This window comes from Falco peregrinus, chromosome 8 (assembly GCF_023634155.1).
Source record: "Falco peregrinus isolate bFalPer1 chromosome 8, bFalPer1.pri, whole genome shotgun sequence".
In the NCBI taxonomy this organism is placed as follows: Eukaryota; Metazoa; Chordata; class Aves; order Falconiformes; family Falconidae; genus Falco; species Falco peregrinus.
In genome coordinates this window covers 25,317,270-25,337,905 of record NC_073728.1, presented here as the reverse complement: position 1 = coordinate 25,337,905, position 20,636 = coordinate 25,317,270, and the positions used below count along the sequence as shown (strand labels likewise).

General features: G+C 41.0%; 1 protein-coding gene across 2 annotated transcripts in view; it reads right to left on the bottom strand.

The window, feature by feature from the left end:
* The window catches only part of RBMS1 (RNA binding motif single stranded interacting protein 1), a 148,870-nt gene extending 129,826 nt beyond the window's left edge, over window positions 1-19,044 (bottom strand). Inside the window, exon 1 of one of the 2 annotated variants that reach the window (XM_055811715.1) lies at window positions 18,649-19,044. In XM_055811715.1, coding sequence (XP_055667690.1) covers window positions 18,649-18,723 — 75 coding nt within the window. In that variant the 5' untranslated portion in view covers window positions 18,724-19,044. The remainder of the gene's footprint in view (window positions 1-18,648) is intronic. The other variant, XM_055811714.1, reaches the window with a different exon arrangement.
* Window positions 19,045-20,636: the final 1,592 nt, after the last annotated feature.

Sequence of the window (20,636 nt, the reverse complement as noted above, 5' to 3'; positions counted from 1 at the left end):
AGCAAGACAGTGAAATTTCACTCAAGAAATGGCCATTAGATTTCATACAAATGCATCATCTTCATGTGAAATCCCGTTTTGGGGATGAGTACTTCAAGATGTGCTTTTTGTAACTGGCTTTTATTTTGCGACATAACAGAACAGCCAGTATAGTATTTCTCCAACCCTAACTATTATGTCTAAAAGCTTCGCAAAGTTCAACATACCTACATTTTTATCAACGTGTTTGTCAGAATCTGGACAATTCAGAGCTATGGTAAAGACAGGCAAAATATTTCAGACTGGATCTGCAGAGGTCAGACAGAACTTCGAATTTTTAATCATGTGAATATTCTTAACTACATGAATAGTTTCAAATGCTGTTCCCATGATCAAGCATTTTAAGAATTGTGACACAGAGATGAAGGTTGTTAAAGCTGATAGAAATTAAGTATTAGCAAAAAATAACACCTCACTTTGTTGGAACTGGGGTGTGTATATATAGTTCATTTGACAATTAGATTAATGTGTTGCTTTGTTCTTTATCAGGTCTCCAACTGACATAAGTCTGACATTATCTCCTTAACTATTGAGCTTTTCCTAATAGTACCCATTACTCACAGGATATTGAATGCACATTATGTAACAAAGTTTTTTTAAAAGTTGTAGTCTATCTTAAACTCAAGGATTATCACACAAAACACTACTACTACCCGGTCTGTTCATACCCTCCCTAAGTCCATTTTCTCTCCTGTGTTTCACTGAGACATGAAAGCCCTCCGTGGCAGTCACACACCTTGTGCAAAGGCTTCCTGACCTGTTTGGAGGGCTGCCAGGGTGCTTCAATAACATATAGAGTAACAACTGATAAGGTAAATCAATTACCAAGTACATCACAGTCTATCTCATGCAGTAGCAAACCCGGCTTCCAGAGACAACCCTCCTGACCACCTGGGACTCTGTGGCTAGAACCTCAGGTAAAATAACAAATACAAGAAAATCTGCATTGCCCTTACTATTTATTTTATTTCAGATAAACATCCTTTTCTGTTTCCCACAAGAATTTGCTCTCTGCATGTTTGGCTGGATCCTCAGCCATTCCTTACTTTGATCAAAGGCAACAAGAGGGGTCCCCCCAACAATGGGAGCTGTTTAGCCAAAATCATGATCATCCCCTTCCCCACCTGGCACAACAACGCTCCAGGCAGGCAGGAGTATCATGGGAAGAAGATGAGATAGATGGAGTCCAATACCCCCATTAAACCTGACCACTATAGGGCTTCAGTTTGTCCTGGGAAAGGATGCAGGAAAGTGAGTGGAGTTGACACTCCAGAAGGTACACCTGCTTGCAAACAAAACAGTTTGTAACTGCAAGCGTCTGGGCTATGAAATGAATAAATGAATAGTCAGGTAATTCTTGTTGATCTTAGATGCACTAATATGGAGAACAAAATTCACCAATTTGGTTTTTGTTTTCAGTAACTTTTCTTTTTTAATAACAGGCCACTGAGGGCATCTTAGTGGATGCTTCTGTGCAGATGCCAATAAGAATTTAGGGATGCTTGCTTCTTCCTTGCTGAAACAAGTCTGTATGTTTGGAAATCAATTGCTTAAGATAAGCAATTCCAAATGTAATTGATGAAAAAAATGTAAAAAGAAATTAAAAATACTTACAAAAGTCAAACATAAAACTATAATAAATGAACTCAAGAAAATAATTCTTATTTCTTAAATAAAAAGCAGGAAATACAAACAAACATATTTAAATTATTTGTGTATTTATGCATCTCTAGAAAAAGAAAACATATATTGTTTACCCAGCATAATGCCCTCTTTTACTAGAAAAATATTTAATTTCAAGTATTTCGAATGTGTAATTTGATTCTCAGTTCTTAGCACATATCAGTCATGGGATACATTCCATAGTTATGAAGTATTACCTTGAGAGATTTCATGCTTCCCAGCACACAGCCCATTTCTGTCCTGGGATGCAAACGTACAATTCTCTTTGAAGTCTATAATAGTCACAAAAGTAGAACATGCTACAGTCTGCAACTGATTTTTTTCTGTATTTAGGGTCAAATTCTACTCAGCGTTACACTTAACTCCATTCCCCTCCAATTTTATTTGGAGGGCTCTAACCGAGAAGAGTTGGTCTCTCATGCCAACACTTAGCGTAATTCAATTAAATGTACATATACGTATACATTCTTGTGAATGTGGGTTTTATAAAACTAAGCAACTTCATATCCATTGTTTTGTGCAACACTAATAGTAGTTCTATTTATAGAACTACTACTATTTAATATAAATGTTTTAATGTAATGATTATACACACTTTCATGTAATTATTTGCGTTTTGCATTACTGCATATCTTAGAAACCGTTCAATTTAAAATTAAATTCAAGATACCTGTATAACTTCAGCACTTAGAATTTTCAAGAAAGGAGACATCAAAAAGAACGCAGAGAAACCTCATCTGTGCTCTGCCAAGTACTCCAGAGCCCATTCTTGAATACTGCATGCAGGCAAAATGCTCACTTAGTGAAGTAAATAAATATTCATTGTGCATTTATTTACTTCTGGTATTACTGGATTTAGTCATATAATTAAAACCATTAAAAGTATTAATTAGAGGACAATACAGTTAATAGAGTTTTAGTTGACACAAGTTTAGCACATCAAGTAAGCTTAATTATGTCCTGTCTACATTTGGAAATTTACCAGAACTACTCTGAAATAACCCCTGATACAGACGTGTAGATATGTGAATATCTATATGGGAATTTATAACACTCAATAATTCCAGTAAAGTATTTCCTTACAAATTCCATTATATTTTTAAGTGTAGACAAGCTCTAAATCTTGTTAGCATCAGTATTCTGCACGTTTGATAGCTTTTACTCTCTGACGCTCCAGTGTGTTTACTTCAGCATCGTCAAACCTTTAAGGCTTCATCCTGGAAAGCAGTAGGAACAGAAGCCTCCTGTATGCATAAAAATTGTATCAGATTAACAGTTTAAAATATAACAACATTTATAAGTAACTCCAGGAGAAGGCAATCACATTTCAGAATAAGAATGCCTCTTCTTGTTTGGCTGGGTTTGAAAGTGGATTGAGCTGTTTTGGACAACGGTACTCTTATTTAAGAAGAAAGCTCTGCTCACTTGAAATTATCTGGGGATAATTATTCCAGAATACCTAATAAATCCTTATGCCTGGCCTTCCACCAGTGCTCGCTGTGCTAGTATTGTGCACAGTGCTTGCACAGCAGTTACTTCTCAAAGATCCCTGCTGTCAGAATAAAGGAACTAGATGCCAAATACCGTTCTCAGAGGATCACTGCACATGAGAGATGCAGGATGAAACTATATGCTGCAAAACTCTGAGATTTCATAATTTTTTTAGGGCTAACATCACTAATACAACTAATGATTTAAAGACAAAAGAAAACAAAACCAAAAGCTACAAAAAAGAGACATTAAACCTGAACAAAATAAAGATCTTCTCTTGGTCAGATGTAGTTATGGCTTCAAGATAGCATACTCAAAGTGCAAAATCACTATTTATTATTTCTGATTCCTTCTCCATAAAACTAAAGCCCTTTTTTGGGCTGTGTTGCTCTACAGTGGTAGACTGTAGCAGAAAAATCCACACTCTGTGTTACCCCTTTGTAATACCATGATCTTCACCACCTCCAAAGGCCACAGTACCATTGAGAGTCATTCTGCCCTCTTAAAAAAACATTTTGAATTAAAATACACAAATCACCCCACCTCAGTTACAGGAACTGAAAATTCTATTCTTTGGTGGTGACTTCAGCACTTTAAACCTTCCCTTGGTCTTGCTTTTCCCTCCAAGTGATCTTGACCTGCATAAAAAGCCCACCTCTCCGCCCACCTGAGCAGGCTGGAATGGTATTTCTAGTCCAAACACCAGATCTGCTCAGGCGGCCAGGATGGACCTCAGCCTCTGAGCTGGCTGACACATGACCAGAACAGCGTGCTTGGACACATTAAGTGTTCTGGCATAGTACAAACAGCACAAACGAACAATGAAAACTTTAACATAAGAAAGCACGTCTCTGTATGTGTAAAGCTTAAAGACAAGAAAATATGTTGCTATAAATTCTGAGTTTCACTCTGGCTGCTATACTGTGTAATTTCAACAGAACACTATTTTCCATGCATACTCTTCTAATCTTTTATATTGAGATGGATGCCTTCTGATTTTTTTTTCTGTTTAGCTGCTTTTGCCAGAAGTAGTGTGCGATACGGTATAATGATATTTTGGCTGTTAGGTGGATGCTAACTCCATTTAGTCTTTGCTATACTGTATATTTTCTTGGATTCAGATTCATGCCAGACCTATCAAGATAACAGAATTTCTGAACATATAAAATATCAAAAAGAATAGCAACATCACCACATCACTTAAAGGCTGTGTTCAGGAAGTCCTTGCACTTACTGTAGCTTCAGTGTAATAAGAAAACAGATGTATAACCTACAAAAATAAAAAGAAACGGCAGTCTTCAGTTCTGAGGAGTTTACTTCTATCTACAGTATCACAATACGGCTGCCCCAGTTAAAAGGCGAAGACAACTGCCAAATTTGCCCCATGAGCACCTTTTGTCCCCTCACAATCTATACAAAGCAAGGCCCTTCCCAAAGGTCTTGCCTGTCTGTTCCCCAAACCCCTCCACTGTTTTGTAAATATAACCTTTAATTCTTGCTGAACTTTAGCAGTCCCCAAACAGAGTTCTTGCAGAATACTGCCTTCAGTCTCCCTTTGTTGGAGATGCAACTCCCCATGGATGGCCTGGCAGCTGGAGATGTCTTCTTGTGCCATGCACTGGCACACATGCCACAGCCTCTCCACTGAACTGTGCTTTTTCTCTTTCATTCTTCTCTCTTATCTGTTCTCTACAGCAATTCTCCTCTTGCAAAATTCGTTTTCCTTATATTTTCCCTCTGTTCAGCTTCATAGTTTTCACTTACCTTTTCCTCTTTTCCTATCTCAAATGACAAGACGAGGCTCAAGAGACAGGTCTATGGCCAGCTTTTAAATGCCTGTTTAAGCCACTTTCAGAGATATGCTAATGCCAGGGGACAAAGAAAGCAAAGTGGATCAGCCCCATGGAACTACCTCCCTTCTGTCCAAACCCAGCGCTCCTGAAAGCAGCTGCTCCGGGTCTCCATGTGGGAGTAAGGACTAAGTAGGTAGTTCTTCCAAAGTTGTCTATTGCTTCAGTGAAGACAAGATTACACAAAATTATAGAAACCAGACTACTACTCTGTTGTTATCTCCTTGGTATCCTGAGCCATGCTTTCCCTTCCTCTTTTCCAGATGTTATTCCTATAAGTATCAATTATCAAAAGATTCTCACTAAAACTGCGAAATATTTGTCATTCCCAGACATGGTGCTCAGCTTTCTACTCTCCCAGCTCAGTCTCCTGACATCCTCCAGTAATTAGGCAAGCGGAGATTCTGAGACTTGTATACAACCCTTGATAGCAGCAAGCCTTCTTTCCGCTGTCTCCAAGGGATCCAGAGCAAGTGGCTCCTTAATTCTGCTTTAAGCTATAGGCTGGCATGAACAATAGGCTGGTATGGTCTGGAGATTTTGTAGGTCATTTAAATTGAAAAATGGGGGCTGTAATGACATAACTATGGAAATTAATGCTATAATGCTTATTATTGAGATAAAAGATTCTGGTGCATAACTCTTCTGCAAAGACTAGATGCTACGGCCATTTAAATTACAGAACACATGGGTCAAGAGAAGGACTGAGGTCTTAATTTATGAAAAAATCACAGCTAGTGCCCATTTTATGCATGAATGCCTTCATTATACAGACAGCAAGCAAGAATATTTCATAAAAAATACACGCACATGCACGCTTCACTAGATTGCCCAATATCTAAGTTACCTGAAGCACAGGCTGTCCTGCAGAGTAGATACCACACTGTCAAAAATCTAAGAATAACAATAACTAGTCAGTCAAGGAAACTGAATCAATAGTGGATGTTTTCTAACAGCTGGTAGGTAAATCTAAACTAAACTACATATCCAACACATTTTTAAAATGTGCATATGCAAGTATTAGCAACCACCACCACAGCACAGGGATCCGCAGCATCCTCCCTGGATGACAAAAGCAGTTGGGTGAGATGCAGCACACTTCCCATCAATAAGAAAGATGCAATACACTTGGGAAGATAACACTCAGATAAATCCCTGCTCTTAAAAAGGGGTGCTGCAGAAATGCCAAGAGTTCTGTTGTTCAACCTATATATGTTTCTAAATCTCATATAAATATCAGTAAAGGAGGAGCCATTTACACTAACCTTGACAGAGCTGAATGAATTGTAAGTAAGCATGGAAAATGACCCATTATATTTCATATGAGTAAAAACAAAAAAGTATTTATTATTCATTTGTTCATCACTCAATTATTCATCTGACATGGAATTCCACTTTCAGTTTTAAAAGTAGGGAAGTGGTAGAAGATATAAAATATGCATAGTTGCTTTTCTGACTCTTTTGGGGCAACATGGCAAAGTAAACTTCTGTCATTCTTCTTTCATTTTACCACGCTTTTTTGTTATTTCCCCCAGAAAGATGCATGGCTACTTGGTATGTAAGTGTGAGATGCTGGACAACACTCCTCCCTAGTCCCAGGCCCTCAACTAAAGAAAGGTCCAAGAATAGCATTTAAAATTCCTAACAGCAGAAACATCCCCAGTGCACAAATATATCTTAATTTCTTCCCAATTCTGTATTTTTGTTGAAATCTTCACTTCTATTTATGTTCAGATAGCCCAGTCACCATCAAGGTAAACACTCCAGGATAAAGAAGGAAATAAAGTAGTGTTTAATTAGAAAATTTCTTTTCTGTAATAATGACTTGGAGTGATACTGCTGCTGCCTCTGCAACTTTCTGGCCATGAGGAATTCATCTTAAGGTCAACTTAATCCTGTCTTAGGTCCCTAAATATATAAATTCTGGCACCTAACAGAAACGTGATTTTCAGAATTAATGAACAACCACGATCACATTATTTAGCGATGTAAAAATGAACTGACATTTGGTGGATTTTACATGTTTTTCTCATCATCAATCTGGCTGGCAACTATAGCTGTGATTTTTTTTTTTTTTTTTTTTTTTAAGATCTAGTAAAAGCAGCATCTTTAAAATTAACTTCAGGGTTTCAGAACATGAGAGCTTCCTGTTATTATACCTGCCATGGAAAATCCTTAGAAAATATGGGGGAGAGAGTATATAATAGACACTAGAAAAAAGTGCTAATAAAAGCAGAGCCAGCTAAAGAAGCTGGGTGGGTGGGTTTGGAAGCCCTTAACGTAGCCATAGCTTCTGCAGCTGATGAACTTCCTGTAATTTGGAAGAAAAGTCACTTGAGATACAGCAGAACTGTCAGTGAAAAGCAACAGGAACATGCTAATTCTTCCTATGTTTTCTACTAGAAAGTCAGAACACTGCCTTCTACAGTACTGTCTGCTGCTCCTCTGAATAATGTCTGCTTGGAAAGAAACAAGACTTAATTTGGGGTTAATTATTGTTTTATTTAATTTTTAATCCATGTTCGGGACAAAAACTTATCAACAAATTCAGATTTGATGCAGGAACAAGAAATGTCAGCCTAAAGAAGTGGTTTGGTATGAGAATGCATACATCTGTCACGATTTACAGCAGTTTTGTAGCACTATAATGTTCTGCCAGGAGGAAAACAAATAGACAAACCTAAAACCTTAAATTTTAAGCAGCTTAAACAAGACTTTTGCTAAAATGGGATAAGGGAATTTGCATGATAAAGAGATTATTGAAATGTCATTTACATATTTGTAGAATGCGTGTTCTATTAAATAGAAAAAGAGAATTCCTTCTACACCTTTCCTTTCCAAATACCGTATCACAGCTTACAATGATGAAACACAGAAGGAACAGTAACAGTTACTTTAGAGCCTCTTACACTGATGGCATGGTGATGGTGCTTACAGAATCACACACCACCGGTTTGGTAAAGACATCTGGAGGCCATGCAGTCCAACTTCCCTCCAAGAGCAGGTTCAACTAGATCAGGTTCCTCAGGACCTTGTTCAGTTGAGTCTTCACGCTCTCCAAGAGATCTAGAACCTCTCTTGGCACCTGTTCAGGTGCTTACCCACTCTTACAGTGAAAAAAAAATTATTCATCTCTAATTACAATTTTCTTATGTCCAACTTGTATCTGTTGTGTTGCATCCTATTGCCTATACGCTTCTATGATAAAACTACCAGATCTGTAGACAAGGGGAGAGCAGTGAATGTCATTCACACTGATTTTAGCCAGGACTTTGACATTGTGTCCCACTATATTCTTGGACCCAAGGTAAAGACATTATAGTCTGGATGAGTGGAAAACTAGATTAGAATGAAACTAACAGGATGGTCAGGCTCAGAGAATCACAGTTAATGGGTTATACTCTGCCTGGAGGCCAGTACCAAGTGGAGCACTACAAAGGTCTATCCTGCTACTGGTATTTTTAACATTTTTATATCAAAGAAGTGCAAAGTTTTGCATCTGGGAAGGAAGACTCCCTTGCAATGATATAAACAGGGGACTGACTGGCTGGGGAACAGCTCTGCTGGAACAGCACTGGGGGGGGGGGCGGGGGGGGGGGGGGGGGGCAGACAGCAAGCCAGGCATAAGCCAGCAGCATGCTCTGGCAGTAAGGTATGCCTCCTGGGCTTCATTTGGGTGAGGGAAGTGACTATCCCCCCATTTGATAGACCCCCATGTACAACACTACACGCAGCAGCATGGGGCCCCCAGTAACAGACAGACATTGATAAGCTGGAGCAAGTTCAGTGGAGGACCATCAAGACGGCTGGGGGCTGGCTCACACGCTCTGTGAAAAGCTGAAGGAACCAGGCTTGTTCAGCCTGGAAAGAAGGCTTTGGCGGAACGTAACAGCAGCTTTTTATTTCTAGAATGAACACCTCTGAGGAGGTGAGCAAGGAGAAGGAGTCATGTTCTTACAGTGGTGCACGGTGTGACAATGAGTGTTAAGTTGAAACAAGAGAGTCTCAGACTGGAAATAAGGGGTGAAAAAATCTCCATGAGGACAGCCAGCATTGGAACAGGTTGTGCAGAGAGGCTGTGCACCTCCATCCTTGGAGGCTTTCAAGACCAGACTGAGCAACCTGTTCTGATCTTCCATGTGAGCCTGCTTTGAGCAGAAAGTTAGATCAGAGAGCTCCTGAAGTCTCTTCCAACTTGAATTATTCTGTGATCCTATCCTTGAGCACCTCCAAGAAGTGTCTGGGTCCACCTTGTCTATACATGCTCATTTGGTACATTTAGACAGCAAGTAGATCTCCCCTTAGCCTTCTGTTCTTAAAAGTTAAATGAAGCCACTTGTAGGACATGGAAATAAAGCAGGGAAATACACACATTCATCGGGGGGGGGCGGGGCAGAAATCACCCAAATGCAGATATGGAAAGCACAGAGAACAACCTAAACGTAAGCACTGAGTATATGGTCCTGTAAAAGGCCTAAACAGAGAGAGTAGTGAACTGGGAAAAGGAATTCGGGACTGAGAACAAATGAACTGCTTCTATGATTTGATCCCTGTGTTCAGAGAAACGGGAGTTTGACTATTCTTTTTCAGTAATTCAGCTACACCAAAGAAGCAACTAAGTATCAACATTTCTTCATTCTACCTGGCACAATAAGAATCTGAGTTTTTTGGATAACTGACTGGATCAGAAGACGCAGGAGGCATTCTAGAGTCTTTGCCCCAGTTAACAGAGATGCTTCCCCCTCCAAAACGTCCCTATGTATTCTCCTCACTTTAACATGCAATTGTCAAAAGCAAATGGTCACTAATCAGAAAAGCTACCCAGAGGAAACCAGAAGGTCACAGGCACTATTCATGAAATTCAAAGTTTATATCATAAACCCTTCTTAAATGTTTTTTCTAGGAGACAGAATGTTTTAGCTAGTACTTTTCCAAATGAGTCACTAACACCCTTGTCTTAATTCTGCAGCTGCTGCTAATTTGAAGTGCCAGCCTTCTCCCCTCTTTCCCCAGAATGAAATAAAATATCAATGTTGCACTGTGCTGAAAATGGAAAGTTAGATGTAACACTATACTACAAGGCCTCTGGAAGTCCCATTTACATTTGATTCTTTCTTTCCTCCTAGGCCTATACCTAACTTAAGCCCTCTCAGCAAGTTACTTCACACTTTCTTCCACACTCATTGGTTACAAGAATGAAAGACAGATTCAAATTGGGGTTTTAACACTTTGTGCACCAACATCTAACGCAATTTAAAACAGTAACAGAGAAAACAGTCATAGAAGAATGATGCTAGCTGTTATCTGCATTTGTATGCCATCAACAGGTTTTGGTAACCTAACAGCTCTGTTCTATCTTCCTTTGGCTTGGATCTTTTGCCCTCTTGGGCAAGGACATGGAAAACCTTTTATTTAGAAAAGTTAAGCACCACCCTTTTGTTGTACAAAAGTGAGACCCAAGAGGGTGTACTTTTCTCAGAGTCAGCTTCACCCACAATTACACAAATCTCAAACTCCTTAAGTGCCTCATTAGTTGCTCCACTGTAGAAAAGTATTACAGTTGGGGTTTGGGGGGGTCAGCTTTCAGCCAGACTGGTTTCTTGATTCAGCTTACTGATCGATCATACAAATGCTCGTGCCAGCATAGAGGCAGGGACAGGAATGAGTTGCTGGGGGCAATGGGGAAAGACAAGACTGCCCTTTTTGGCTGCTGTGCATAGTTATGTAAAATTAAAGTGATTATGTAGCTATGGCCTGAGGGGTAGAAGAGGTCACAGATACTACGGCAGCCTATAAACTGCTATAGAAATTGTGTCAGTGTGTGTTGCCAAGAGACAAGCAAGGGAATTCTGTTCTTAACCTGTAGTAAAAATCCACAAAGTAAAGCCCATTCGCTCTACATCTCTACAGAAGATCAATACTTTCCTCCCAATGCTCAAGAGTCACAAAACACTTTGAGTTGCATTTTGCATCAGTAAGCTCGGGTTATCTACCCGGACTGATTCTGAAACACTTTTCACAGGCCTTATGTGTACACTGAGATTTCAGAAATTTAGCTTAAATATAATTTGAAATGTTTTCATCAAGTCAGAGTAACTGAGACTAAATGCATTCCTACAGTTTCAGACCACAAACAGAGCACAGTGGTTTCAAAAGCTACCATGAAACAAGTGAGCCATGGTACCTCACAATACCCATGTCCAAGACCTCATCCTTCCTCAATTCTGAGATAATTCAGCTTAGAACTTAATGAAATTACATTTAAACACAGGTCTCAGTATTTTCAGCTGAGGAAGACTAAGAAAACACATGAAGTCAGATAATAATAATCACCTATTAACCACACAGTAAATACAATCTGAATCTGTTGTGTGCCTGTGTTTTGACTGAAATGAATTAATTCACACAGAACAGATTTTTATCAGCATGTTTTTCAAAAATTTTTCACATCTTTAACAAAGCAGGTGATTTTCCAGTACAAACAGTTGTGATCTGTACTTTGCACAGACCATAGGACATCTATACAATACAACAAAAAATAGTACATAAGTTGTAGCATATTTTGGGCTAAATCTGAGCATATCTCTTCAAAGGACTATTTCTCAAACCAAAAGTGTAATTTCATGAAAAACAATTTATTATTTATACCATCATTATTTGCTGTTCATTATGACTACTTGGAAGACTGAAACTGAAATACATAACTGTACCAAGCTATATTTTCCCGTTTATGATTACACCTTTGTTCAAATTTCTTTACTGCTAGTATACTTCACTTTGCATCAAGTGTCCTTCATTAGAAGCACTGGATTAGTAGCATCAATTACCTTTCTGAGTAAGAGTGATGCATCTACTATCAACACTGACAGCTCAAACTGCTGCTTGGACTTTGAAGCAGCTTAAAAATTGGGTCCAAGATGTTTTTTTTATGTATATCCTAGAGAGATATGTTTCTGAATGGCATTGTCTTATTGGGAAACAGATTTAGAAAGCAATGCTTTACTACATTGTATTATTCCCCATTGCAAAATGTCAATAATTTTATCTATCTTTTCTTTGTTCCTTCAATACGAAGTGTAAGATCCAAAAATTACTCCCAGGAAATTTCATCCTTAAGACTGAGACCTGAAGTTTATGCTCTTAACTAGAAGAAAAATATTTTGAAGTATAGAGTGCCCTTTACAAATAAGGTTAAGAATCTAAACAGCATGCTCAGCTCTGGTTTAAAAGTAATGAGAAAAAACTACCGTCATTACCAAGAGTAACAGTTGAGTTGTGAAAGAAAACATACTTCAAAGAACTATTTTATACAAAGAAAATTAACTTCTCCCCCCACAAATTTATCGTACACCTTTCACGACTGCCTTGGGATCCTGCGTTGAAGGTAAAGCTAGAAAATACACCAGTACAAATCAGACATATTGTGCAATTCTAGTCTCTACAGCTGCTGCTACCTACTGGATATAAAATTCATAGACATGGTTTTGGACCATACCCAGTGCCTGGGGGTGTTAATAATCAAACACAAAAGGCAAACAGTACTGAATACATTTTTCAAGGTTTTTTCAAGTCATATATTGGTTTATCACTTTTCTGTAAAAGTCAGTCCCGTAAGACTATCAGACTCAGAATCTGACTCGTATGTCAGCAGTAAAGTTACTACTGAATCAAGAAGAGGGACCAAGATTCCGTTGACGTGTTAAATGAGGCCAATCACACAGTATCAAATTAAGCCCCAAGCACAGTGTACTCTAGGGATGAGTTTAGTCTCAAACTTCTAGAAATTACAATGCTTATAAGAACCTGTCATTTCTACCATTAATGCAGTAGGGGAAATATTTTTTATTTTGTCATCTGCAAATTCAGCTTCTAGTGCATGTGTATTTATACCATTCCTCTCTTTAGAGAGGTTGGATTAAGAGAGAAAAGTTGTGGTTTCTTAAAAACTCTTTTTAAAAAATTCCCTAGAAAGTACAAAATCAATGCCATTGCTACTTGTCCTTGATTCCAGCGCTCATCACACAATCTATGTGTTGCACTGCCTAACTTTTGATCCTCCAAAGTGAAGATTATGAATAACATGTCATTGCAGATCACCTCCAAATTATGCATGGTCAGTATAACCCAAGTGTGAATCGAGTTTCTAGTAAATAAAATGTCGCTCATCTGAAATGAAATCAAAGGCAAAACTCATGTTAACTTCAATGAAGCCAGCCTTCAAGATGATGATGTTGTGAAGCATTTCTATATTTCATGTACCTTTATCTTCATCGGTTATTTATATAGTCACAATAATGTACATTAACATACACAATACATTAACTTATGTCCTTCTTGACTCCACCAAACAATGCAGTGCTTCCAGCATGGAATATCCAGGTTTAAACCTTCCTGCAGTCACTGCTGCTGACCATCTATCTGGGTACATCCTGCTTCTAATGCAGATTTGTCCATAGTTCTCAAGAGAGGCCCTGAGAGAATGATGCAAAACCAGAGTAATTCAAGGCAAGGAGGATGAACATTTGCAGAGCTTTGTATGAACTTCGTTCAATCCATTTCTAGAAAACCTTCAACTTTTGCATATACAAGAATTATTCGAGTAATGCTTTCTAGAAATACTTTCTGAAGGACAATTTCTAGTTCATAGCAAGCCACCTGAACTAAACTTCAAAAGTTAAAAGGAGCTCTAACTGGGACAAGGAGAGAGACGCCCCACACAAAATAAGCTAGCCTGAACAATTACATTAAAAAATCATTGTGATCAGTGACAAAAAGTCACTAGCCTGTCTGACGGATAGACGCATCCATGCATGCACATGCAAACAGGCATTCCCAGTTTTGGACGGAGATGTTTGGAAGATGAGTAAATGCTCTTTCTAGAGAACATTCTTCAATTCTCCAAATTTTACATCCCTTGAGATTATTTTATACAACTGGAGGGATCACTTCACCATCAGCACTCTCGTGTTTTTCTTAAAATTGGGTAATTTTTATACTTCTTTCCCTTCCACAATGTGGTACACTTTTTGAAGGAATTCTTTGGATAGTTGCACAATAAAATCCCAGCCTGACCAGAATGGGAAAGAACACATTCAAGAGGTTGAGGAGGCTAACAGGATCAGGTAACTGCACAGAGACAAAAAGTTAGCCTGCAGCTAACTGTGCTTTTATTTGGTTTTGTTTTTAATGGATTTCTAAGCCCAGTCAAGAACCAGTGACATCACAATTACGGACAATTAATATAACTTCCCACAACAAGAAGTGTGCAAATTATTTCTATCCAACCTTATAAAGATGCATACTCCATGTAACTGTAGACTTGTCTTTTACTATGTACAGATTTTGCAGTCATAGTGCCTATGGAATAAATACAACTAAGGTCACTAGAATTAGTAATCATTTACTCTGATTAAAATCGGCTCATAAGCTAGTAAAAAATTTTAAAGGGTAATAGACCTCTGCTTGGCACAGAATGTGGTGAGTAAAGGTATTCATCAATAACAAATCATTAGAGTCCTACCACTTCTGCTTTAGAAGCATCTAAACCAGAAGGTTCTATATCAGTCTGTTAACTTCATACACTGACACTAAACTGTGGGTTATCCAGTGTCTCCTAATAAGAAAGTTTGATATCTGTTTTGTTTAACACTGCAGTAAGCTCCCTGTTAACCCATTTCCTACTTACTGTGCCATCAACAGGCTTGGAGAAAAATTAAATGTTCCCATTTAAAAGTTTGCTATCAACAACCTGAAAATAAGTTTTTGACATGGCAGAATCTCCCTGTTCGCTACAAGTTTACATCAATCTATAATCCTGCCTATGAACCTACACAAACTTCTAGAAATATTAGTTCTTTTCATATCTGCCAGGGTACTCATTTTGCAGCTCCCAAATTATACAGTTGGAAGCCCACTCAAAGGTAATTTAGCAAGATTCATGAGATTTCATTTCTGCTGGGTTCTTGTTACCTAATACCACACAAAAGAAATAGAATTTGAGTATCACATAAATATTATCTATTACTATTAAATGCTTGCACGTTAAATAAACCATGCTATCTACAGGAAATGTTGCAGATTTCTACTAACTCTCTCATACAAAGAACTTTTCTGCATGATACAGAAACCTATCAGTAAAATTAGTCATATTGTTGCATTACCACCCAAGGAAAACCCAGTAACACACCTAGTTATCACAATTTATTTGTAGATTGTTGTGTGTATCATGTCCCTGAATTCCATCTGATATTTACGTAATGGAAAACAAAACATAAATTCACTTTTATTTCTTCACTTATTTCTTCACTTGACCAAAGCAAACAGATTAGTGGCCTAGAGATGTATATATATACATTATACATTTGTATTTTTTTATGTGTACTCTGTCTTGTTAAACCTTTCAACACTTCGCCTAGCACAGTCATATTTTACTCCTGGTCAGAGGGGCCTTCAGCATTAGTTAAATGCATACAATCTTAATTAAAATCATTTTCTAAAATGTTGAAATACAGCATATCTTCATTACAAATAAAATATTAAGTAAGGAAATCAAATACAATGGAGTTGAAATTTGAAAAGCAATGTTACAGAAATATTGTTAAAGAAAGTATCTAAATCTTTAGAAACACCCATTGAACTTGGAAAATATTTTTGATGCTCTCTGACACATCATGCAGTGCTGCAGTGTAGGAACTGTCCTAAAACATACATTCATTGGAAGACACAAAAATTTAACAGATACATCAAACACATCATTTGCCAGAACAACTGTAGCAGTCCCAAAAACGCAGGTTTTACAAGTTTCAACTTGAAACCGTTTCAAACTATTTTCATTGCCATAATGATTTTTCATATTAAAAGCCTTAAATCAAATGAACAAAGTAAACACTGGAAGCAGGTGTAAGTCCACGGTTTCACTGATCTCTTTTGATGCTGAGCTCCCTAAGATTAGGGCGAGGGAGGTGCTGAATCACAGCAAACGTTTGTATTTCCTCCCAGAATATATGACTGAACCAGCCTGAACACTTCACAAGTAGGACTGTGAAGATCATAACAGACAAATACAAAATCTGTTTTTAAAATCTATAACATATTTTGTAGCAAATAAAATAGCTGACCACATCAACATTTTAACCTAAAGAGCCATTAGGAATACATGTGACTTCTAATGAGTATTTCTGAGCTCTCTACAGAAAAATCCATCTTCAAGCAATTCCTGTCATCTCCTAATTATCGATTTGCAGTTTATTAGTCAGCAGATTTTCCATCATTACTTAAGTAAAGATAAGATGGGAAGCTAAACTTCTAGTTTCAAAATCTCTTACCTCCCCCAGTGCAATCATGTGTCATTACCCATCATACGTTCAGCAAAGGCTATTCAACTCTACTATAATTTGTCTTAAAGATTTATCCAGAATTACTGAAATAGTTCATGTAGCGGACAGTGTGTTGTGTTAGGGCCCAAAGAACAGAACAGCTGAAAATTATGAATTTAATAATTTTTCTGCATGTTAAGAGAGGATCCATAGCAAGAAGGTTGCTTATATTACTGAATTCTGCATACCCGAATATTGAAACTTACAGTTACCGCTCCATTTATCTACACCAAAGAGCCACCTTTTTTCTTTTATTTCTTTTACAAAATCAAGATCTCTGAAAACAGGAAGCCTTCACTAGATCACTGATATTTGATTTCATGTGTGCAGGTCAAATGGCTGTGTGCTTTCTCTGCTGAAACAGAGTAATGTAATTTAAGGCTGTATAATTTTATAGCAAAGACTGCAAGATGTTTTGAAGATGTCATTGACTGTAATACAAATCAATATTAAATTATCTGTACAGGAAACGTTTTCAAAAGATGGTCCATCAGGCTTTCTCATAGGATCATGGATTTCTAGGATCATACTCTAATAACTACAGTAAGCTATTACAGTTTACCTCCCTCTTCAATTATTTACAGGTCGAAAAAGCCAAGTGACATTGCTTTATACATATTCAGTGTTATGGTTTTGGTTCATAACTTACCAATGTCACACAGAATCATGAAGGTGAAAGTTTCTGAACAAAGATATTTTTTCTTTTGAAAATATTCAGAGTCATACAGCTAAGTGATGCAAAAGGCTGTCCTCTAGGCACTCTACCTTTCTTCAAAATAATGCATTAAAAATATATATCCAAACAGTACTGAAGTGATTACTCTGCAGCATAATCTTTAAATAGCTAGACTGTACTATCTAGCCTGATGTCGATTACACATATGAGAGATTAGTCATTTCAAATCACCTCAAGACCTTCATCATATTTCTATCAATTTCTGTATATGTGAAAGCACATTTCAAAGCTTCCTCATTGCTGACTTGTAAAATGTCTCATGACTGTCAAACTGAATTTATTTTTCAGCCAAGCAGCATAAATTACATTTCACAATATAGTAACACAGAACACAATAAAAAGAAGAGCCTATCAAGTGTGCGGATAAAGAGAAGGGAATTCTTGTCCTGTCATTGCCACACAGGCAGGACACTTCCATAGCAAAAGAAAAAAAGAAAAAAAAACAACAAACAAAGCCCAACAACAGCACACACACAAAAAAAACCACACAAAAAAAACCCCAAAAAACACAACACACGATTACGACCTCTAAAAAAAGTTCACACATTGAAGCCTCATATGGGTCTGTTTTGCCTTGCGAGGAGTGACACTGGGGTTGGAGAGGCTTACGCGAGATGTTCCAGACAGCTGATGCAACCACCTCTGCATCTGCCAGTGTGCAGCGTGATGCTTCTAGAGCAGTGGGGCTGGCTGCCCTTACAGACTTGAAGGAGAAAGGGGGGGGGGGGGGGGGGGGGGGGGGCGGAAAGGTGGAGATCCACCACCGCAAGAACTACTGAATCAGTTTTCCCACACACGGCAGCTCCCCGTGGACAACTGGCCGTCAGGAGCTGGACCCTTAACGCCTTTTTAATCCAGTTTGTAAACTGCAAGGCGGCAGCTCACAAAGGTCCAACTCCACAGACAACGAGTATCCAGCCGAGCCCTGCAGCCTGCCCAGCGCCCGCGGTTCAGCGCATTACGGCCATGCCCAGCGCGGCCCCGCCACCCCCGGGACGCCCCGCCACCCCCGGCCCAGCCGGCGCGGCGGGGGACCCGGCTGGGCCCCGACTGCGGGTCGCTCCCAGCGCCCGAGGCGGCTGCGCCCGGTGCCGGCAGCGGGCGCGGGGCCCCGCAGCGCTCCGCCGTGCGGCGGGGTGGCCGGGGACGCGGCGGGGAAGGAGGAGACACGCCGAGAGCCCCGGGGAGGAGGAGGGACCGCGGGCGGGGGGAGGCGAGGGGGAAGGAGACAGGTCGCAGCCGGCACGGGCGGCAGCCGGGGAAGGGGTGGGCGCCCGGCGGCTCCCGGGGCGGCGGCGGGCGGCAGGAAGGGGCTGCCGCCTCTTTCCTGTCTCCGTCCCCCGGTGCAACCTGACCGCCTCCCCCGGGCCGTGCCCCGCGTCGCGCAGCCCCCGTCCGGGCTCGGCCCCGGCCCGCCGCCCTGGAGCGGGGCCAGCCGCAGCCCCGCCGCGCCGCCCGGCGTGCCGTACCCTACCTTCGCCTGCAGATACTGGGGGTAGTAGTAGGTGGTGTACTGGGGGTACATCTGCTGTTTCCACACTTTGCCCATGAAGCTGGAAATGTAGCCTGCAGTGCAGGGACGGGGGGGCACTTTGGGGGGCTCCAGCCGCCTCTCCGTCTCTCTCTCCCTCCTGTCTCTTCCTCTCCGGCGGCGGCGGCTGCTGCTGCTGCTGCTCCTCGGCCGAGCCCAGACCTTCCTCCTCCTCCACCCAGAAGCCACACGGAGCGGCGGCGGCGGGGGCAGGCACTCTCGCTCTCTCCCCGGGAGTTCCTGCCAAGTCCCCGCCCGGCCGGGGCCGAGCAGCGGCGGCGGCGGGCCGGCTGGCGGAGCGAGGAGCGCTCGGGGCCGGCGCGGCGGCGGCGGTGCCAGGCAGCGGGGCAGGGCCGGCGGAGGGAGGGAGGGTGGAGGGAGGCGGGAGAGAGGGGGCGAGGGGCGGCGCTTGGCCCCGCCGTGCGAGCCCCGGGCCGGCCCGGGCGGCGGGGCAGCCCCGCGGGGCAGGGGGAGCCTCCGCGGCGGGCAGCGAGCGGCGCCGCTCGGCCGGGGGCCGCTGCGGCGCCGGGAAGGGCAGCGGTGCCCGGCGGGAGCGGAGCGGAGCGGAGAGATGAGCGGGGGGTTCCACGTTCCGGAGGAGGAGGAGGAAGAGGAGGAGGAGGAGGGCTGCAGTGGTCGCATCCGCGCACGGCTCGGCTCTGACCTAATTAGCCGGGTGGTGCTTTGTTATCGCCTCTGCTCTTTGTGCCTCTCGGCGCCGAGCAGTGGTGCGGGCTGTAGGGGAGACGGGGATACAATTTTGGAAAACTACGTTTGGCTTCGGTTCTGCCTGGCGGTGGAGGGTCCATTTATCTGGTAGGAGCAGGAGGCACTGCAGTGCTAAAATCGCCCTACAGAACAGCAACCACAAAACCAGACCAAATTCCCTGTCTGGCCCATCGTACATCCTTAGATTTGTACTTTTTGCCAGCAGTGCCGAGTACACTTCGTTCTTAAGCAGGAACCATTCCCGTTCTAGTCGATAGTAGTTATCATTTTTCCACTTGAATATTTTCTCTCTGAAAGATAATTTCCCAAATGCTAGAAGTAGGTATCAGCAGCACACTATAATCCACTCTTGTTTGTAAAAAAAACCAAACAAAACGCTCAGCCCAGTGGGCTTGCCTCTGACAAATGTGTCTCTTCTCCACCCACGGATGAACTGATCCTCAGAGCATTAAAGCAGATGCCATTTCTTTGTCACACTAATCACAAGCATTTTTGACCCTCAGCACTGTTTTATTAATAAAACATACATGTAAGGTCCACCAAAACTCCTTAGTGTACTAGCATCAGCTAAGCTAAAGGTGATAATAGTGGAAAGAAAGATTTCAAAACTTGAGGATTTACAAGCATCCCAGTGCAATAGCAAAGGCAGACTTTGTACAGCCATGAATCCCTGGTGCAGGCTGAGTGATGGGAGGTAACTGCAGATGCTCTTCCAACTTCCAACCGAGCAGAGGACAATTATGCAAATGACATTGCAGCTCTGCTGGCTAGCTGTTAAGATCTCTTCAGAAGTTTTTTTCTGGGGAAGACATTTGTACATGCTTTATGGTCCACACAGATTGAAAGAGTAGTTGCATCTTTAGGGGACAGCTTTTACTCCAGGAAAGAGGCATGGGAGCTCCTGAATTTTGGTTGGAGTTGGGGGGGGGGGGGGGGAATTGTTTACATTGATTTGGCTTTTTTTTTTTTTTTTTTGGTTAATGCAGAGCTAGAATGACTATGGATGAACACAGAAAGCACATGCGTTCGTAATATTTTTGTGTCCACAATGGTAACTTTCTGTGGGAGGGACGAAGATTAAAGTTAGAGGAAAAGCTGAGCAGAACAGAAATATCAGGTATTTGAGGGGGTTAAGAATGTGCATCTGGAAAAGCTGAAATGGCCATGGCCAAAATCAGCTGCCTTCTGTTGACTGTACTGGC